Raw genomic sequence first — 15,834 nt, 5'->3', positions numbered from 1 at the left:
CTAGCGTGGTGGGAAAATCCGAAGAATCTGCTAGTTGGGGGTGCCTTTTCACCAACCACAAATTTCTATTTTCTTACTACCGACGCTTCCCACACAGGATGGGGAGCGCACATTGGCAGCAAGGTGACACAAGGGCTACAGTCCCCTGCGGAACAGACACTGCACATAAACATACTGGAGCTCAGAGCAGTGTTCAACGCGTGCAGACATTTTTGAGATTACCTGCATGGCAAAGTAGTCAGGATCAATACCGATAATACCTCCACTATGTTCTACATCCCTCGATAAGGAGGGGCACGATCCCGTCCGCTATGTGCGGAAGCAGTCCGACTGTGGAACTGGTGGATCGCCAATAACATAACGTTGAAAGCCTCGTACTTGCTGGGCACTCAAATGTGAAGGCAGATCAGCTGAGCAGGCGCTTCCCACTCACGCACGAATGGCAGATCTGCTCCGACCTGCTACGGCGCATATTTTGTACATGGGGGTTTCCCCAAGTCGATTTGTTTGCCACCCAGTACAACAAGAAGTATCCCCAGTACTGCTTCAGAGCAGGAATAGGGCAGGGGTCCCTGGGGGATGCATTCATGACTTCATGGAAGGGCCCTCTACTTCACGTGGTTTTTTTTTTTTCCCCCCCCCCCCTCCCCACAACGCTTATCCGCAAGGTTCTGCAGAAAGCCAGAAGGGAAAGAGCTCGCATGATACTCAGTCCCAGCTTGGGACCGGCAACAATGGTTTCTCTTGCTTCTGCGCATGTCGGATTGCCCACCACTTCCCCTACCGGTGGCGCCGGACTTACTCACGCAGGCTCAGGGGTCCATAGTGCACCCGCACCCTCAGGATCTGCGTCTACAGGCATGGTTAATCCATGGCTCAGCTCCTTAGAGAGCACATGTATGGAGGGAGTACAACAAGTCCTGGAGTGTAGCCAAAGGGCCTCCACCAGGAGGACTTATGAACAGAAATGGACTCGAGTTACAGCCTGGTGTTCCGCCAAGCAGTTAGCTCCCCTTGACGTTCCTATAACGGTAATACTAGAATACCTATTGGACCTCAAACAAGACGGGCTTTCTCTATCCTCGTTAAAGGTCCACCTTGCTGCTATACCAGCTTTTTGGCATACAGAGGAAAGGCCCACTGCATTCGCCCACTCTGTCGTCACAAGGTTCTTGAAGGGGCTGGTAAACCTGTACCCTCCTCGAAAACCGCTTCCACCGTCATGGAGTTTGGACTTGGTGCCCAGCACGCTATCGGGACCACTCTGCAAACCATTAGCCACGGTACCCCTCCGACTCCTTACGATGAAAACAACCTTCCTCCTTGCGATTACGTCAGCCCGCAGGGTGAGCGAGCTCGGAGCAGTGATGGCAACGCCACCCTGCACAGTATTCTCAAAGGGGGCAGTAACCTTATGGTTACACCCAGCCTTCGTTCCAAAAGTTTCTTCAGAGTTCCATCTTTACGAACCAATAGTTTTACCCTCGTTTTACCTGAAGCCTCACAGCTCCAGCAAGGAGGCGTGCCTACATCTCCTAGACGAGAGAAGGGCGTTGGCCTTCCTCATAGACAGAACTAAGTCCTTCCGGAAAACGGACAGGCTTCTAGTGTCTCTCGCTCCTAGGTCAAAAGGGGAAGGCCTCTCTTCACAGAGAATTTCAAAGCACATTGTGTCCTGTATAAAAATGTGCTACGAGCTTCGAAAGACCCCTTTGCTGGCTCCACCTAGGGCTCGTTCCACCAGGGCGGTGGCGGCGTCAACAGCCTTCTTCAAGGGCATCGCGTTAAGACATCTGTAGAGCGGCGACCTGGTCATCCTACGACACCTTCGCCAAGCATTATGCCCTACATCGGGTATTCGAGGAGGATACCCATCTGTCGACAGCAGTCCTCTCGGGGGCAAGCTGCACATCAATCGATTACCCACCTCCTTACTTGGGTTACTGCTGGGTAACCACCTATTGTGGAGCACCCACGGGGACCACTCAAAGAAAAAAGAGAAGTTACTCACCTGTAGTAACGATGGTTCTTCGAGATGTGTCCCCGTGGGTGCTCCACCACCCGCCCATCCTCCCCGCTTCGGAATTTGTCTTTTTTCAGGAGCATCCGAGGTGGTTGGTCAAGGAACTGGTGGGGACCGGATCGCGCACATGGCCGGGGGCATGCAAGGGAGCGGTGCGTGTTGGCGTGTGTGCGATCCAATAGAAACTGCTAGAAGAATTCCGATCTGCGGCGCTGGGCGAGCCTGACACCTATTGTGGAGCACCCATGGGGACACATCTCGAAGAACCATCGTTACTACAGGTGAGTAACTAACTTCTCTTTATGGGGATGCTTCTCTTGAAATTGACAACAGCATGAGCCTTTTTTCCTCCTCTATAGATTGTAGGGTTCAAATGTTCTCAGTTTATGCAGATATTTAGTATCTCATCTCTTATTTAGGTAAGAAAATGAAAGTCTGTTTCTTTAAAATCAATATATTTTCCTATTGATGAATTTTTGATGTGCTATTTAAAATTTTCCTTTAGGTTAAAATTTTTCTCAAGTCACCAAAAATACTGAATTACCAGTCCCTTCTTTCCTTCAGAATATTTCACGAGTGGCTTCCTTGGGAGTGGAATGTGTCAGCTCATTTGCCATCGATTCCCGTCTACAAACACATTTGTTTCAAGCTGGAATTCTGTGGTATTTACTCGACTACCTCTTCAACTATGATTATACGCTAGAAGAGAGTGGCGTTCAGAAGAGTGAAGATTCCAATCAGCAGGTAATAGTTAAGAGAAACATAACTGACTCAGACATTAAGGTGGATGTTGGTTACCATCTCTTGAGAGGTGGTAATGTATTTTCTGAATAATAGTGAAACTTAAGCGACTTAGTTTCTATTACTTGTACACACAAGTTTCTCTTGTAACTGAATTTGTTGAATAGGTTATGGAAGTGCTAGTTGTGACTCACACTTTGTTAATTTTCAGTTTGTATTGGGCAGATTCAGCCTGTTCAGGTATGAAAAATACAGCTTAGTCTCCCAAATTACATGGCTTTGAGTTAAGTTAATTGCATCCAATCTGGAACTATGAATATTAAAATTTCTGAACTGTGACCCTATATATGATTATTGTATGCTGTGTCCTACAGGATAGATTTTGTATGGTTTGGCTGCCTTAAAAGTGCACATCCATCTCTAAAGGAATTTCCTTGTTTATAGTGCTTGGTTTTGGGATAATTGCAACATCTCTTTAAGGTATATTGCAATAAATTGACAGGTACAATCAACATTAATTCTTAATATAACTTTTATATGGGAATAGATAAAAAGACCTGCCCAGATGTATGTGTATTTGTCTGTCTGTGAAGGTTGATGCATAAATGAGAAGTAAACTAAAGGAGCTGAATTTGGCTTATGATTATGCAAGACATTAAAAAAAGTCACTGGACAACTTATTTTCAGGAAGTGGTTTTTAAGGAAGTAGTTGATGATATTTCTCCATCAGAAACCTGAAGTAAGCTAAGAGATTTTAATAGGTTTGATCTTTTCAAAATTTTTGATTTTTTTTAATTTACAGGAAGTAGCCAATAGTCTTGCCAAACTCAGTCTTCTTGCTTTGAGTCGTCTTGGAGGATATTTATCTGAAGAACAAGCTACACCTGAAAATCCAGCAATAAGGAAAAGTTTGGCTGGAATGCTGACACCATATGTTGCAAGGAAGCTTGCTGTGGCAACTCCTACTGAGGTACAAAACTGTCTAATTTAGCATTATGTAAAAGAACAATCGTTTGAAAACTTGTTAGCCACTGTAACAAATAAAACAGCAGGCTGAATACCGAGAAATGACATTCAATGTGATGACCATTTCCCAGTTAACTGGTTAAAAACATGTGGTCATAAAATGGAACTGTTTTCATCGGTGTAGAACCTATGTAAAAGTGAGTGAGAAATCGGTTTTTGTCCTTCTGAATTAAAAAAAATAGAGTTGACCTTCAATGCAGATGAATACTCTTATCCTGGTATGTATGGCAGAAACAGCACTCTGCAGGACAAAGGTGGGAACAGAAAGTGAGTTTAATAGTTGCAGGTACCAAAGTTTGGGGTACGTGGTATGATTCTGGGAAACAGAAGTCTATGCAAGGATAGAATTTATTGGCTATAATGCTTCAAAACAGGGAGCAGCAATGTCCCAAAGGATAAAAACAGCAGAAAAGTTGGAGGTTAATGAAATTCAGAGTAAATTCTGGGATTGGTGGGAGCAAGGGTGCGAATTGGTTAGAAGTGCTTTTTGTCAAATTTCATTTTTTTTTTTAAATGACTCATATGAGTATGGAATAATAAAGATGGATTTGGGTTCTTGAGTCCTCTCACTTAAACAGGTCTTCCAGTGTTATGATGTTACTATTCCTTATGTGCAGATTGGGAACTTGGAGGAGGAGGATGGCAAACCAGGGTTTGCTGTATGGGTAGGGGAGAAGGTATATAATCATTTGGAGGGAGAAGAGCCAGATGGAATGCTCCACAAAGGATGTGAGGGGAGAGACTTGCTTAGCCCTCATGTCGTACACTGTGCAGTGTCTTTGCTCTAATGATTGGAAGAGCAAAGAAGAGGATAGTGCCAGAGTCCTCTCCTGGATTTCTGGGAGTACAAGACAGATGGTGATTAAAGGTAAACTTATCAGGAGCTGGAACCAGCAGAGTAAAGTGGGCAGTGTAAAGGACAAGTATGAGGTTGTCAGGGTTTGCCTGAAACGTGTGTGGGGACAGGGTTGGAAAATGAGGTGGTGGTAGGGGTGTAGATGGTGAAGGGAAGGAGGGTGGCTTCAAGCAACTAGCCTGGGAAGAAAAGGAAGCATCTGCAGAGTAGGGGGTGATTATTGAAGACTGGAACACAGGTCCAAGGGAAGGAGCAACAGCAGGGGATGTGTGGGTGTGTTGCTTCCTGTTGTTGGCGGCATGGGGTAGCAGCCGTTCCTTGATTTTTGGTATTTGTAGAGTGGGTAGGAGAGTAAGCCTACTCTTGAAATCCAAGGTCTGGTCAAAAGGCTACTTAGGCCAGGTCTACCTGAGAGGGGAAAAAGGGGATTTGAGATAAGCAACTCCTGCTACAAGTACTGCATGGCTGCAATCGACATTTCTTGAATCAGCTTTTGCTGTTGTCCCCACAGCGGGAGGTTGATGGGAGAAACTCTTTTTTCAGTTCCTTTACTTCTCATGACTACTGAGTTAACAGCTGTGCCTTGGTTATCTGGTTTTAGTGTGGCCCTAGTTGGTGTGCTAAATCAAGCCCCAGAAGATTGACACACTGGCAGACAGACAATCTTCCACTAATTATAGACGTAGTGTAGATGTGCCCATAATCTGAACTAGATCTTCACAAAGGGCATAATTTATCCTTCCCCCTGCCCCATATGTTTCATTTTTCCTCTTGCAACAGTGTTAAACTCTAAATTCTCTCTTTTTGGTTTGGAATTGTTAAATCCACTTATTTACCTAATGCCTTATAATGTCTCCTAGATTCTGAAGATGCTCAACAGCAACACAGAGAACCCTTATTTGATCTGGAACAATGGGACAAGAGCTGAACTACTTGAATTCCTGGAGTCTGAACAAGAGAGCATGATAAAGAGAGTGAGGCACTCCTACAACTTTTATGACAGGCTTTTCTCTAGGTTCCTTAAATATTCTGTAGTATCCTCACATTATAGGAAGCTTATCAAAGATCTGAAAAAATTCTGCTTGGTATTGATTTAAATTATCCAGCCACTGATGGAAACCTTACAATTGCCAACATATCCAATATTATTTGCTCTCTCCACTTTGTTCTAAAAACTTAAAACATTTGTACAAAGTCTTGTCCTGTTGCTTTTTGCCTTGTCTGTCTGGTTGGCAGTCATAGCAGTTAACTCTCTTTTTCCATGCCTCTATGAAATGCTTTTTTCTGTATATGATGGGTCATTGTATGATTTTGTTAAATAATTTTTTCTTAAAGGGTGATTGTGACAAAAGCTATGGGTCTGAATTTGTCTTCAGTGACCACGCAAAAGAACTTATTGTGGGGGAGATTTTTGTTAGAGTTTACAACGAAGTCCCAACTTTTCAGCTAGAGGTGAGGTGGTCAATTTTACTATTTGTGGAGAAACCTGAATCTAATCTCTTAAATGACAATTGTGAAATTTAAACCAAGCTCCCCTTCCAAATAGTATTCTGAAGGGCATCAAAAGCCAACACTGCCCAAGAAATTTTTATACAAAAGCTTCAGCAGTGATATCGGTGGGGAAAAGTATAGTATAGTTGGCCCATCTGAAGTTTTTACTAACTTCTCAGGGTATCTCAGCATCACAGAGTAGACTGTGGTTTTTAGACAGTTGTTTGCTTAAAATATATTTTTCATCTCTCGTTTAATTGGGAGATAAAAATATAAGTATCCAAACAGATATTCTCACTGGCATAGAAAAGCATGTTTTGGATCAGAATTTGGTGCACATACATTTTGACACAATTCTAAATGGTTAAATATTTTCCTAGAGAAGCTTGGGTAGTTAACAGTTTTCTCAAACTATCATTTGTAAGCTGTTTTAACAAAGGGGGTGGTCCTTGGCCACATCATCAAAGCTCTTAATAGGTTTTACCTGTAGTTTAACTATATTACACTCATCTCACTGTGAGAATGGGCATTAGAATAAAAGTCAGCTGGATAGAAAATGTGGATTGGAACATTCTGCAAAATGGGAAATGAAGTCTAGTTTGTGCGTCAGTGGGAGGGGACCTTTGGTTTAGAAGAGCTGAGAATTATTGCTGAATTTGTCAATGGCTTTTTGACCATGAATTATTTAGTTAGGAGCTTGCTATACAGTGCAGTTTGGCACTGCTAGCACAAAATACACTTACTGATCTCTTCGTTATTTTAAGTTTCCGAAAGCATTTGCTGCAAGCCTCCTGGATTACATTGGCTCACAGGCACAGTACCTTCACACGCTAATGGCTATCACACAGACTGGGAAAGTAGAATCTGCTCAACATGGAGAGCGGTTACGGAGGGTTGAAATGGCTTTGGAGGCTCTAAGAAATGTCATAAAACACAACCCAGGTAAACTTAAATATGTTGAATTAATAAGCACCTTGCATAAGACCTTATTATAGATTTATTTAAGATACACTGGACCCTCTTTAGTCCTGCAATTTTGAGAAATAGACTGTCAGGTTGGGATTTTCTGGATCAGGAGTATCACCATAATGAAGGGTAAAGAAGGTAGCTGTAAAATGCCTGTATGTACAAACCTTTTGTAGAGTACTGTACAGCTATAACATTAAGATGAAAAATATCTCGAGTGAAATTATTTCCTGGTGTTTCTTCAGAGGTGAGTTTACTGTCAACTCTTAACATTCTTTGGAAGCTGTTGAAACGTTAAAATGGCTAACAGAAAAACATCTACTTAAAAATAGCTTTTTTTTTTCTGTTCCTCTGCTGATTTTGAGGGCATTTTCCAAAGGAAGAATGGGTAGTCCCAAAAGTGTCAAATACACAAAATAAACTGGAAAGAATAGGGTATAACTGTCACAGTAGTTGTCTCATATATTGCAAGCAAAGGGAAAAACTTATACTGGTCCACTAACTTTGATAGAGCTGCTTTCCTGTTGGCCTCATGCTTTACAGTTATATTGCAGTAAGCAGTAGCCTTGGTTATAGACTAGGACCACATTGTACAAATGCAAAGATGGACCATACTTTGAAAAGATTTAGTTCTCTGGAGTATTTCCAACTGTGTAACATTCATTGGGATGCTTTTCTGTAAATGTTCCTTCAGGTTGTAAAATTTAACATTCTTTTTTGTAGGTTCAGAGTGTGAATGCATAGGTCACTTTAAGCTGATTTTCTCCCTTCTGCGTGTCCATGGAGCTGGTCAAGTGCAGCAATTGGCTTTAGAGGTAAAACATAGCTTAAGTAACATTTTTATGTACACATCCCCACATTACCTAATCACTAGGGGCACTATCAATTTCACAGATCTGAAAAACACATCAGATCATGAAAAGTCCTTCCTGGAGAAATCTGAGGTCCCCTTGTTCCCAGGAATGTCCCATCAAAGGTGGGGGATTCCTACCATCCACTGGGTAGAGAACAGGACCTGTCCCTTCCCAAAAACTGTTTGGGAGTGAGAGGACCAGACCAGACCCAACTCTACCTCTTGGAATCTTCTGTGGCTGGAGGAAGTGCTCTACTGGCCACCTTCAGAGTCCAGCTCTGAAGGTAGCACAGAAATGAGGGTGGTAATCCCATGACCTCCCCACCCACCACCCTCTTTGGGTGGAGCCGCCACGGTTAATACACCATGAAACTTCAGATTGAAGAGCTGAAAATATGAAATTTACCACTTTTCAAACCTTCTGGGTGTGAATTTGGCTATAAATGACTGAATTTGTTAGGGCCCTCTTAATCACATGGATGCAAATATAATTTCCATAAACATGTTTCTATAAGTGAGCCACATGTGCTTGGCTAGGTTAAGAAATTCTATCTTTTTATTTATAAATAGAAACTGTTCTGTTCAAAGATCTGTCAGTATCAGCTATAACTCACTCTTAGCTTAAAGCCTTGACCACTCCTTCACAGGTTAGCATTTTATACAGTAGTTCCTGAACTTTGGGTGTTCATTTAAATGCTGAGGTTTTTTTTCTAGTAGATTCTAAGTTTCTAACACTAGTTTACCAGGTTTAAGATGTATTTGGTGGTCTTGATGGCTTTTAGCACTTTCATATTTGTTAACTGAGATTTAACAGTAGCCAAAACCTTTAGCATGTGTATTTTTAGGGGTTAGGTCCTTCATTGTACATCTCTTGTAGAATGTCAATATTGGGTTTTTAATCTAGGTTTATTACAGTACAGTCTCCAGTGGGGTGTGTGCTGTAGCAGTGCTCACAAAACCCTGACTGAGACTGGGGCGTACTCTTGTGGTAGATGCTGTACATAAACACAGATCCTGCCTTGAAGAATGATATAAATACTTCAAAGTATGGAACGGGAGATGAGTACAGAAACAAAGTTATTTGCCCGAGATCATATGGTGGCCTCATTGTAGAAATGAGTCATTTATTCAGTGTCCCAATGATTGGCCCACACTGCCTGTAAAAGTACTGCATTCCTTAAGCAAACGAGGCTTAAATATATTAGCAATTTGCAAGGATTTTATTTCTAATTCATGCTTTTGATCTTTTACAGGTGGTGAACATAGTGACTTGTAATCAAGAATGTGTTAACAATATTGCTGAGGCAATGGTTCTTTCCAACCTCCTGGCCCTCCTGCATTCCCTGCCCTCAAGTATGTATTGTGCAACTACTTTAGAAAGTGTTCTTTAAAAATCAGTTGTGAAAAATTTAGTGATTTGGAATACAGTTAGCTGATCCTGAGAGGGTAACAGTAATGTTGGATTTCTGTGTCATGCATTTACATTTCTTACTCCTAATTTTTATTCAGATTAAATATACCTCTTAATCACTTACATTTCTCCAATATGAAATGCTTGAAATCTAAGTTAAAGCCATTGTTTGATTTATAAGCTCAAAATACAGATCCAGTTCTAAAAAAAATCTATAAATTATGCAGTGTCTCAGCATCATAGTTTCAACTAGTTGTTCACCAAAATGATAGCTTGCTAAGAACTTGGTAGAGGAAATTGTATATGGATGGAATATAATTGCTTACTTGGATTTAGTCAGGATTCTAGGCTTGCAATTCCTAACTTGGTCTGACTGTCAAATCCTTTTAAATTTTCAGTGGATAGGCTTCATTTTTGTATTCATTGTGGTGCTTTCCAACAAAGTTATTTGACGGGGGGTGGGGGGAATTCTTTGGCTTATGAACACCCAAACTTCAGTATTTCATTTTTCATAGCACTCAGTACAATAGGTCTTTTATGAAGAACTAATCCATAATAGGTGGTAGTTCTAATTCTTTTGTTATCATAACAGGTCGGCAGCTTGTTCTTGAAGCTCTGTATGCCTTGACATCTAGTACAAAAATAATTAAAGAGGCCATGGCAAAAGGTACGTTATTCTCCAAATGATTAACACGGACTTGTACAAAATGAAGATTAAAACTGTTGCAGATAGGGTGGTGCAAGCATTTGCTCTACTACTGTCAAACAGTATATAACCAGTGACAACTGTGATTGAAGTGATCTAAATTTTTTCCTGTCTTTCCAAACAGGTGCTTTAATCTACTTATTAGATATGTTCTGCAATTCAACACATCCACAGGTGCGAACTCAGACAGCAGAGCTCTTTGCCAAAATGACTGCAGATAAGCTAGTGGGTCCAAAGGTGAGCATGAGTAAACTTTAAAAAGTTGCTAGGTTTTGTGTAATGCAAGAGTTACAGAACAACTGAAAATTCAGGCAACTCTGAAGTTGAATGTCGTCTACTAAATCTGCCTTTAAGTTCCCCAACAGCTTTAGAAAGCTTACAAAGTTTTCTGACTTAAAGGCTACGTCTACACGTGCACCCAACTTCGAAATAGCTTATTTCGATGTTGCGACATCGAAATAGGCTATTTCGATGAATAACGTCTACACGTCCTCCAGGGCTGGCAACGTCGATGTTCAACTTCGACGTTGCTCAGCCCAACATCGAAATAGGCACAACGAGGGAACGTCTACATGGCAAAGTAGCACACATCGAAATAAGGGAGCCAGGCACAGCTGCAGACAGGGTCACGGGGCGGACTCAACAGCAAGCCGCTCCCTTAAAGGGCCCCTCCCAGACACACTTTCATTAAACAGTGCAAGATACACAGAGCCAACAACTAGTTGCAGACCCTGTATATGCAGCACGGACCCCCAGCTGCAGCAGCAGCAGCCAGAAGCCCTGGGCTAAGGGCTGCTGCCCACGGTGACCACAGAGCCCCGCAAGGGCTGGAGAGAGAGTATCTCTCAACCCCCCAGCTGATGGCCGCCATGGAGGACCCCGCTATTTCGATGTTGCGGGACGCGGATCGTCTACACGTCCCTACTTCGATGTTGAACGTCGAAGTAGGGCGCTATTCCCATCCGCTCATGGGGTTAGCGACTTCGACGTCTCGCCGCCTAACATCGATTTCAACTTCGAAATAGCGCCCAACACGTGTAGACGTGACGGGCGCTATTTCGAAGTTACTGCCGCTACTTCGAAGTAGCGTGCACGTGTAGACGCAGCCAAAATGATTTATTAGGTGATGAGCTTTCATGGGACAGACTCGCTTCATCAGATCGTGGATCTGTCCCATGAAAACTCAGCGCCTTCTGTTGGTCTTTAAAGTGCTACATGACTGCTGGCTTTTTTTGTTTGAAATACAGACTAACACGGCTACCTCTGTTACTATTCAAAGTTTTTTCTGAATGTTTTTCTCCTCTGTCTGTGAAAGACTCAAACGAGGGGAAGCTGTACAACAGAAACTGACTAGAAAAACAATGTTTCTCTAATGTTTGTTTATAGTAACGTTAGGTATTTCTGAAAAATTTTACCTTTTTGTAATTAGTTTGGTGTTCTGTAATCTTGGATAAACTATGTATTACATCTTGTGAGTCAGAGCTTGTTAGCCACTAGGGTCACATCTACATGGGCAGCTTCTGTTGACAGAACAGCCCTTTTGTCAATAAATCGCAGTGTATCTAAACGGCAAAATAACTTTTGAGTTTGTCAGCAAAACCGAGCTGTTCAGTCAGCGACATTAGTGTCTCTGACACTGTGTGTGTTGACCAAGTGCCCGTGTAGACAGCTCTGACAGAGGGCTTCCAGTTCCTGGGCAGTCCTCTTTTCAGAGCTTCCAGTCCACCATTCTGTCAAGGGAGGGCCATGCACTCTGGCCGCTCTGACAGAGTGGATTGCTCTTTTGATCTGCTTTTATGTGTAGACTTGGTCTGCCAACAGTGGCTGTCCGTGTAGACGTAGCCTATGTGACTGCATTTGAGAGGCTGTTTTGTCATTGTGAAATGAATGGTGGTGTGTTTATACCAGATAGCTTATTAACAGACCTGAAAAACTGAGTTTTAATTGTTTTTCTCTAATCATACAAAAGTGTTTTTGCAAAGCCACCTACAAACAACATTTAAAAAAATAAAACAATTCCATAGCAGTTTCATAATGCCATTGAGTTTAATAGGTATAGTTTATAATATTACGAGATTATTGGGATTATATTTTTCTTTTGCAGGTTAGAATTACACTAATGAAGTTTCTGCCTGGAGTCTTTATGGATGCCATGAGAGATAACCCTGAAGCTTCTGTTCATATTTTTGAAGGAACGCATGAAAATCCTGAATTAATTTGGAATGATGTCTCCCGAGAGAGAGTATCCACAACAGTTCGGGAAATGATGCTAGAGTATGTAGATTTACTGTGTAAATAGCTAGTGTGTTTGAAGTGACACACTAGTGTAGCAATTTTGATTCCTTAGGCTCATTCTCATTTTTAACTCCAGTATTCACCTGTGACAATGTGAGGTTTATCTCCAGTTAGGATTAAGGGAATGCCTTCCAATAGAGCCTGCAGCTGGGTATCTCAGCACATCCAAACAAAAAGCAGTCAAGTAGCACTTTAAAGACTAGCAAAATAGTTTATTAGGTGAGCTTTCATGGGACAGACCCACTTCTTCAGACCATAGCCAGACCAGAACAGACTGGTCTGGCTATGGTCTGAAGAAGTGGGTCTGTCCCACGAAAGCTCACCTAATAAACTATTTTGCTAGTCTTTAAAGTGCTACTTGACTGCTTTTTGTTTTGATAGTGTACAGACTAGCACGGCTTACTCTCTGTTACTATTCAGTACATCCAGTGTGTAGTAAGTACCAAGCAATGCAGTAACTGCCACCTGCTGCCTATGGGGATCCAGAGAAAAGGAAAACACTGAACACACAGAGCTTAGCCCGACAGGTCATGATCTTTCAAAGCTAAGAATGGAGAATTGAAAATGAGGGAAAAGAGTTTGACGATGGGACCCTTGTTCAAGCATTACACATGGCAGAAAGAGGGAGCCACTGAGAGTGAATGTTTAAGGTTTAAATGGGAGCCAATGCTTTTTGTTGTCTCTGGGATCAGTGTTTCTTAACCCCTCTCTTTTTAATAGGCACTTTAAACTTCAGAGGGACAACCCTGACATTAACTGGAAGGTAAACGCAACAACTTTCATATTTTGGGGTCCCAAGAGAGACCATAGGGAAGCAGTGACATAGAAAATGCCAGTTATGTGCTTCTAGCATACAGTGCCTTAACTCGTTACTGTGTTGAGTTGGCATCTAAAAACAAGAATTGCTTAATCTAGCTTCCAAAGAATTCCACAAACAAGACATTTAGAATTCTGCAATTCTAGTAATTCCACTCAGAAAATGTAATTCTGATGAGATAATTGAGTAGCATTAGGAAATGGTACATTAAAAAAAAAAAAAAAAAAAAAAAAAAAAAATCAAAACCTTCTACCCTGTGGGTCTACATGGTTTCAGATGTACTGTTCAGCACATGAAGGCAAAAAATGTGATTTGGCTTTTTTTTGGTTCCAGTAAGTTTTTGTTTTAGATATTAGAATGCCTCTCAAGAGTTCAGATTTACTGAAAAATAGGGCTCATTAGACTGTACATAGAATTCATTAGTCTACATCAGCTATCCTGTTTAAATTGCTGTTGCGATTGTGCTGTTGCTAGTTTATTTAGTTGAATCCATGGACAAGATTCACTTGAATATGCCCACTCACCAGACAGATTCCAAGTTAGCATCTTGTTTAGGAAGGAGCCTGAGTACCTAGTGTTTCTTCAGTAACTTACTATAAAGAAATTTATGATATTGCTAACTTTTGTTCAGTTCAGCTTTTGGCTTCTGAATCAGGGTAAAGGAAGCTCGTGTTCTGATCTTTATCATACAGCTTCACTGAAATCATGGTTGTAATTAGTTGCAAGCTTTCACTGATTTCTCTGTCTTGATCAGAGGGTGGGAGGGGAGACTTACTGCTAAGTTATATGCTAACTTTTGTTCCTCTCCATGTGCAGTTGCCTGATGACTTTGCTGTGGTGTATGGCGAAGCAGAAGGTGAACTTTCTGTAGGGGGAGTCTTCTTAAGAATCTTCATTGCCCAGCCGGCTTGGGTTCTACGAAAACCTAGAGAATTTCTTATTGCACTGTTGGAAAAATTCACTGAACTATTGGAGAAAAATAACCCCCATGTAAGAGAACTTTCCTGGATAAGCTTTTTAAAATTTGATTCCACATATTGTAAGGGTAAAGTTTGGCAGTAGTCTAAACCAGAACCATAATTAGCATTTAAGTTTTAAATCTTTCTGATTTTATGCAAAAGCACCTGGATATAAAATATTTTAAAAATATTAGGTAAGTAAAATCTAGATTTTGAATGTCCAAAATTGAGTCCCTGTCTTTTCAGAGAAACTGCTGAGCTGCATTTCATCTGCAAATTTGACACCGTGAGCTCAGGATTAAACAAAAACTGTGAATGGCTAGCTAAATACAAAAGCAGTTTCTCCTCCTGGTGTTCACACCTCCAGATCAACTGCTGGTGGTAGGCCTCACCCTCCCTGACTGAGTTAACTTCGTCTCCAGCCTTGCTCTGGCCTGCCTATTTATACCTGCCTCTGCAGATTTCCACTATCTGCATCTGACAATGTGGGTCTTTGCCCATGAAAGCTTATGCTCATACATTTGTTAGTCTATAAGGTGCCACAGGACCCCTCGTTGCTTTTGCAGATCCAGACTAACACAGCTACCCCTCTGATACTTGTCTTTCGATTTGCTTCTTAAAATCTTATTGGAGCTTTAGTTCAAGTCATTGACTGACTAAAGAAATGCAAATCAATATTTTTGTCCAGCATTCTCTAACTTCATTGCTTTCCTGGAAGAAAACGTCACCTGGCTAACTCAATATAACAGTAGAAAATTGCATAGGGAACACTAGCACTTCATAAGTTGACTTCCAGTTTGTGCCACGGTCCCAGTTAAATCAAAGTTTCCTTCTGCAGTATTTGAGCTTATAGTGAAAATAAACTGTTTTTAAAAAATCAGTAAATGCCTGCTATTCATAGTGACTTTCTTCAACTTTGAAACAGCAAGTATTTTTGCACTGCAATGGATTAACCTGCTGCACTGAGTTACTTTAATGTTACAGCTACTTCTGACCTGAAAAATTGAATTTTAATGCACAGACTTGTATGCTTTCATAGGGGGAAACATTAGAAACTGTAACAACGGCAACAGTGTGTCTCTTCAGTACTCATCCTCCATTAGCAGATCAAGTTCCACCACTTGGTCATCTCCCCAAGATTCTCCAAGCTCTGAATCACAAGAATAATGCCATCCCTAAAAGTGCTGTTCGTGTCATACATGCACTGTCTGATAATGAGGTACTGACCTTAAGATATTCTCTATATGGAATGTATACAAAGTGCATATGGTGTTAGTTCATACCAGCATAGGGCTTGTGTACATGGCACAGCAAAACGTTCTGGAGGGGTGTGATTCGTAGAGTGCTGTAACCTGTTTCGCCCTAACTGCCCCACTTAGATCTGGCTGGTGCTTACTTAAAAGGTACATGGTTGGCATTCATACTGTCTTACCATAGTGTTACTGCAATTCAGGTACCTTTTTAGAGTGTGCTAGTAGGATCTATGTTGGTTACCTGTGAGTAGTTCATGCTCATGTTCTTAGAACTAAGTCAGCATAGCCTCTAACCAGAGGAGGTTTTTTCTTCTCCTGTGTCTCTTGTCTGTCTGTGGTTGGCTAGTTAGTGGTTTTAATTCATCCTAATTATGGATAAAAGCATACAACAAACATCTGTTGCAACAGTTGGTGCCTGCTGCTACTATTGTGCAACC

At 41.5% G+C, this 15,834-nt stretch overlaps 1 protein-coding gene across 3 annotated transcripts in view; it reads left to right on the top strand.

Moving 5' to 3' along the window:
• DNAJC13 (DnaJ heat shock protein family (Hsp40) member C13) overlaps positions 1-15,834 on the top strand; it is a 97,166-nt gene that overhangs the window by 73,058 nt on the left and 8,274 nt on the right. For all 3 annotated transcript variants that reach the window (XM_074988279.1, XM_074988277.1, XM_074988278.1), the window contains 13 exons: positions 2,588-2,767; positions 3,567-3,734; positions 5,507-5,620; positions 5,982-6,098; positions 6,902-7,079; positions 7,827-7,918; positions 9,210-9,309; positions 9,960-10,034; positions 10,198-10,310; positions 12,178-12,347; positions 13,089-13,131; positions 14,002-14,175; positions 15,184-15,363. In XM_074988279.1, coding sequence (XP_074844380.1) covers positions 2,588-2,767; positions 3,567-3,734; positions 5,507-5,620; positions 5,982-6,098; positions 6,902-7,079; positions 7,827-7,918; positions 9,210-9,309; positions 9,960-10,034; positions 10,198-10,310; positions 12,178-12,347; positions 13,089-13,131; positions 14,002-14,175; positions 15,184-15,363 — 1,704 coding nt within the window. The remainder of the gene's footprint in view (positions 1-2,587; positions 2,768-3,566; positions 3,735-5,506; positions 5,621-5,981; positions 6,099-6,901; positions 7,080-7,826; positions 7,919-9,209; positions 9,310-9,959; positions 10,035-10,197; positions 10,311-12,177; positions 12,348-13,088; positions 13,132-14,001; positions 14,176-15,183; positions 15,364-15,834) is intronic.

The sequence above is a fragment of the Carettochelys insculpta genome, chromosome 2 (genome assembly GCF_033958435.1).
Source record: "Carettochelys insculpta isolate YL-2023 chromosome 2, ASM3395843v1, whole genome shotgun sequence".
In the NCBI taxonomy this organism is placed as follows: Eukaryota; Metazoa; Chordata; order Testudines; family Carettochelyidae; genus Carettochelys; species Carettochelys insculpta.
Note: the sequence above shows the minus strand (reverse complement) of the source record. Positions and strands in the feature narration are given on the sequence as shown.